This window comes from Arachis ipaensis, chromosome B07 (assembly GCF_000816755.2).
Source record: "Arachis ipaensis cultivar K30076 chromosome B07, Araip1.1, whole genome shotgun sequence".
NCBI lineage: Eukaryota > Viridiplantae > Streptophyta > Magnoliopsida > Fabales > Fabaceae > Arachis > Arachis ipaensis.
In genome coordinates, this window is record NC_029791.2 from 23,920,847 (window position 1) to 23,925,296 (window position 4,450).

The 4,450-nt window shown below is 40.9% G+C and overlaps 1 protein-coding gene across 1 annotated transcript; it reads left to right on the forward strand.

Annotated features, from left to right (window-relative positions):
- Positions 1,336-3,760, forward strand: LOC107607017. Its single transcript, XM_016309009.1, has 2 exons — positions 1,336-2,081; positions 3,511-3,760. Exons 1-2 carry the CDS (start codon positions 1,336-1,338, stop codon positions 3,758-3,760), a joined length of 996 nt encoding a protein of 331 aa, XP_016164495.1.

A 4,450-nucleotide genomic window follows, 5' to 3' on the forward strand; every position in this document is an offset into this window, starting at 1 on the left:
TTTGGGTTGTGAGAGGCACGAAGTGGTCGTGGTGAGATCTGAGTGTTGGTGGTGAGAGGCACAAAGTGGTTCTTCGATAACGACAAGATCAAAGCGTTAGTGTTGGTGGTGAGAGCTGAGAGGCACCGATTTGGCTAAGTTACGCGTGTGTTGGTGTGAACTGTGAAGTATGGATGAAAAAGAAAAAAAATTACTAAGTCTCACAGGGATTTGGACCTACATAGATTAAGGCAACACTTCTGAAGCGCACCCAAAACTTAACAAATCGGTTACTTTTTAAAAGCGCCCCTTTGATAAAAAAAAGTGTATTCATAGATTTTTAGATTTGGCTACGCTTTATAAGTGATATTTAAAATATCTAAGGAGACGCTTTTGAAGTGATGCCTCAATAGTGTTTCCTTTTCTCTTACAAAAGGGCACAATGCGAAAAAGCGTAGCTACGCTTTTCAAATGTAGCTTAAAAAAAATGTGGCTGAATGAGTGTTTTTCTTGTAGTGTATTACGGACTCTCTGATAAGACCAAGATGTCCCTGGATAATTCTGCAGGTGGTTCCATACACATGAAGAAGACACCTGGAGAAGCTGATGAGCTCATTGAGACGGTTGCTAACAATCAATACTACATCTGAGAATACCTCAGTAAGAAGGGAACCCAAGAAAAAGTTTACTGAAGGCACCATTCTTGGCCAGAATGAATCTTTAGTCCAACAGCTGAACTTTCTCACACAACAAGTGCAATTCTTGCAGAGTTTGGCCAACAACACTCCTCCCCAACCCCTTCAACCTAACAGTGCATCTAACCTGGCATCCATGATTACAGAAATTGCAAAAAGCCAATAAAGCTTTATACAGAAAATCAAAGCCTCCCTCCGAAACTTGGAGACACACGTGGACCAGGCAAAACAGCAATTATCTGGATAGATAAGAGAAGAATGCCAAGCTATTCAATTGAGGAGTGGCAAGATCTTAGATACCCAATCTCAGAACAATAAAACACAGGACGAAAAGGAGACATTAGAGATTGAAAATGTAGCAATCCAGAGCATCATCCAGGGCGCTGAATGCCCAAGAGAGAGCAAAATGGGCATTCAACGCCTAGAGATGGGAGGAGCAATAAATGCCAATCCAAAGGATGTTTCCCTCAGATACCATGATAACCCCTTTCCAGTCACCCTGGATACGCATCCTGCACTGCCAAAAGCCCCAGAGTATAAGGCCAAGCTACCATATCCTCAAAAACTTCAGAAGGCAGAAAATGACAAGCAATTTGCCAAGTTCTTGGAAGTTTTCTAGAAGCTTGAGATAAAAATCCCCTTTGCAGAGGCTCTGGAACAAATGCCTACCTATGCTAAGTTCATTAAGGACATATTGAGTAACAAAAGGGACTGGAGAGAGGCAGAAATAGTTATAATTACCAAGGAATGCAGTGCAGTCATTCAGAGAAATCTACCGGAGAAACTGCAAGATCCTGGGAGCTTTATAATCTCCTGCACCATTAGAAATACCTGTATAAAGAAGGCTTTATGTGATCTTGGAGCTAGCATCAACCTAATGCCACTGTCACTGATGAGGAAACTCCAAATTGAAGAAATAGAGCATATCCGCATCTGTCTTCAACTTGCTGACCCCTCAGTTAAATTCCCATTGGGAGTAGTGGAAGACCTGCTTGTGCAAGTGGGACCATTTACCTTTCCTGGAGACTTTATGATACTGGATATGGAAGAGGAAAAGAATGCATCCATCATTTTAGGAAGGCCTTTTTTAGCCACAGGAAGAACTATCATAGACGTCCAAAAGGGAGAAGTGACACTTAGAGTCAATGAAGATGAGGTTGTACTGAATGCAGTCGAGGCTATGCAATACCCAAATCCCTCTGAGGAATGCATGAGGATAGACGCCATAGAGCCCTTGGTCAAAGAAGTGTTTGAAGCTGAAAAACTTGAAGAGGAACTGGACACTCTTCTTCAAGACACTCTGCCTGAACTGGATGAGCCAGCACCTCAGAAGGAGGCACTAAACACGCCTAGTGTAGAGGAAGGGCCTCCTAAACTCGAGCTAAAGCCTTTACCCCGATCCTTAAAGTACGTGTTCCTAGGGGACAAAAACACTTATCCAGTAATCATCAGCTCCTCCCTAAAGTAGCATGAAGAAAAGGCACTGATTCAAGTACTCAAGAGCCATAAAACTGCTCTCGAGTGTTCCATAAGTGAATTAAAGGGGATCAGTCCGACCAAATGTATGCACAAGATCTTACTTGAAGATAATGCTAAGCTAGTTGTGTAACCATAGAGATGATTGAATCCTGTTATAAAAAAGGTGGTCCAGAAAGAAGTCACAAAGCTTTGGGAGGCTGGAATCATATATCATATCTCAGACAGTCCATGGGTGAGCCTAGTGCAAGTGGTGCCCAAGAAGGGAGGGATGATAGTAATCCACAATGAAAAGAATGAGTTGATCCCAACAAGAACTGTCACAGGATGGCGCATGTGTATTAACTACAGGAGGCTCAATAACGCCACAAGGAAGGATTACTTCCTCCTGCCCTTCATAGATCAGTTGCTCGAGAGACTAGCCGGCCATGCGTTCTATTGCTTTCTGGATGGATACTCAGGCTACAATCAAATTGTAGTAGATCCTCAGGACAAAGAAAAGACGGCATTTACATGCCCTTATGGAGTATTCGCCTATAGAAGGATGCCATTTGGCCTCTGTAATGCCCCTGCAACTTTTCAAAGGTGTATGCTTTCCAGTTTTTCAGATGTGGTTGAAAAGTTCATGGAGGTATTCATGGATGACTTCTCTGTTTTTGGTGACTCCTTTGACTCTTGCCTTAATCATCTAGCCTTAGTTCTGACACGATGCCAAGAAATAAATCTGGTTTTAAATTGAGAGAAATGTCATTTTATGGTAAGTGAGGGGATTGTTCTTGGTCATCGAATTTCAATAAAAGGAATAGAGGTTGATCAAGCTAAGGTGGAAGTAATTGAAAAATTACCAGCACCTACTAACGTTAAGGCAATCAGAAGTTTCTTAGGGCATGCAGGATTCTACAGGAGGTTTATAAAAGACTTTTCAAAAATTACAAAATCCCTGTGCAATCTTCTAGCTACTGACACACCTTTTGTTTTTTTATAAAGAATGCTTGAATGCCTTTGAAACTTCAAAAGCAAAGCTTGTCTCTACACCCATTATTACCGCACCAAATTGAAATCTGCCATTTGAATTAATGTGTGACGCCAATGATTATGCCATAGGAGCAGTTTTGGGGGGCAGAGGCAAGACAAGCTTATGCATGTCATTTATTATGCCAGCAGTGTTCTGAATGATGCTCAAAAGAACTACACCACAACAGAGAAGGAATTACTAGCGGTCATCTATGCAATTGATAAGTTTAGATCCTATTTAATTGATTCAAATGTTATTATTTGTAATGACCATGCTGCTCTTAAATACCTTCTGACCAAGTAGGATTCTAAACTAAGATTAATCAGATGGGTGCTTCTCTTTCAGGAATTCGACATTGAAATCAGGGACAGAAAGGGGGTCAGAAAATCAGGTAGCTGATCATTTGTCCAGGATTGAGCCTGAGGAAGGAACGCCACCACCTACTACTGCTGTGAATGAGACATTCCCAGATGAGTACCTCCTTGTGATTCACAAGGCATCGTGGTTTGCAGACATTGCAAACTATAAGGCCATGCGGTTCATTCCCAAAGAGCACACAAAACAACAAGTCGAAAAACTTTTGTATGATGCTTAGTACTACTTGTGGGATGAACCCTATTTCTTTAAGAGATGCTCAGATGGGATGACCATGCGTTGTGTTTTAGAGGAGGAAGCCTAGCAGATTCTTTAGTGAGCATCTTATACCTTTTTTCTAGTTACTTTTATATTGTTTTTAGTTAGATTTTAATTACTTTTACTTTATTTGAGTGCAAAAATCACCTTTGGATGCTACGTTGAGTTTTTCTTGTGTTTTTATGGTTTTAGGTGAAATTTAGAACAGTTTGGAGAAGCCTGGAGAAAGAAAGGAAAATGCTGGCAGCTCCCCCTGAGTGCTAAACGGCCACCTGGCGTTCAACGCCAGCAGGGGGGCATAGAGTCAGAGGCGCGCTTCCCTCTCTGGCGTTCAACACCCAATCCTGGCGTTGAACGCCAGCAAGCAATCCGTTTTACATTCTATTGGGCCTCCATGTGGATTTAGCATTTATTAGTTCTATCTTATTTTATCTTTGTAATCTTTATTTTAAAATAATATCTTTTAGGTTAACATTTATTATTAGGTTAGTAGTTAAAGGAAAAGATCAAATAGGTTTAGAACCTTCTTCCTTCTGCATCTTTTCAGAACCCTATTTTCTCTGTAGGTCATGAGTAACTAAACCTCCTAGTTAAGGTTAGGAGCTCTATTTATCTCTATAGATTAGGATTATTATTCTTCTATTTTAATTAA

What these genes read in the sequence shown, in the direction of transcription:
- LOC107607017 (XM_016309009.1), top strand. Translation starts at nt 1,336, where the DNA reads ATGCCTACCTATGCTAAGTTCATTAAGGACATATTGAGTAACAAAAGG. An exon ending in CCTTTACCCCGATCCTTAAA is followed by an intron (nt 2,082 to 3,510) that starts GTACGTGTTCCT and finishes CTTCTCTTTCAG; the next exon opens with GAATTCGACATTGAAATCAG.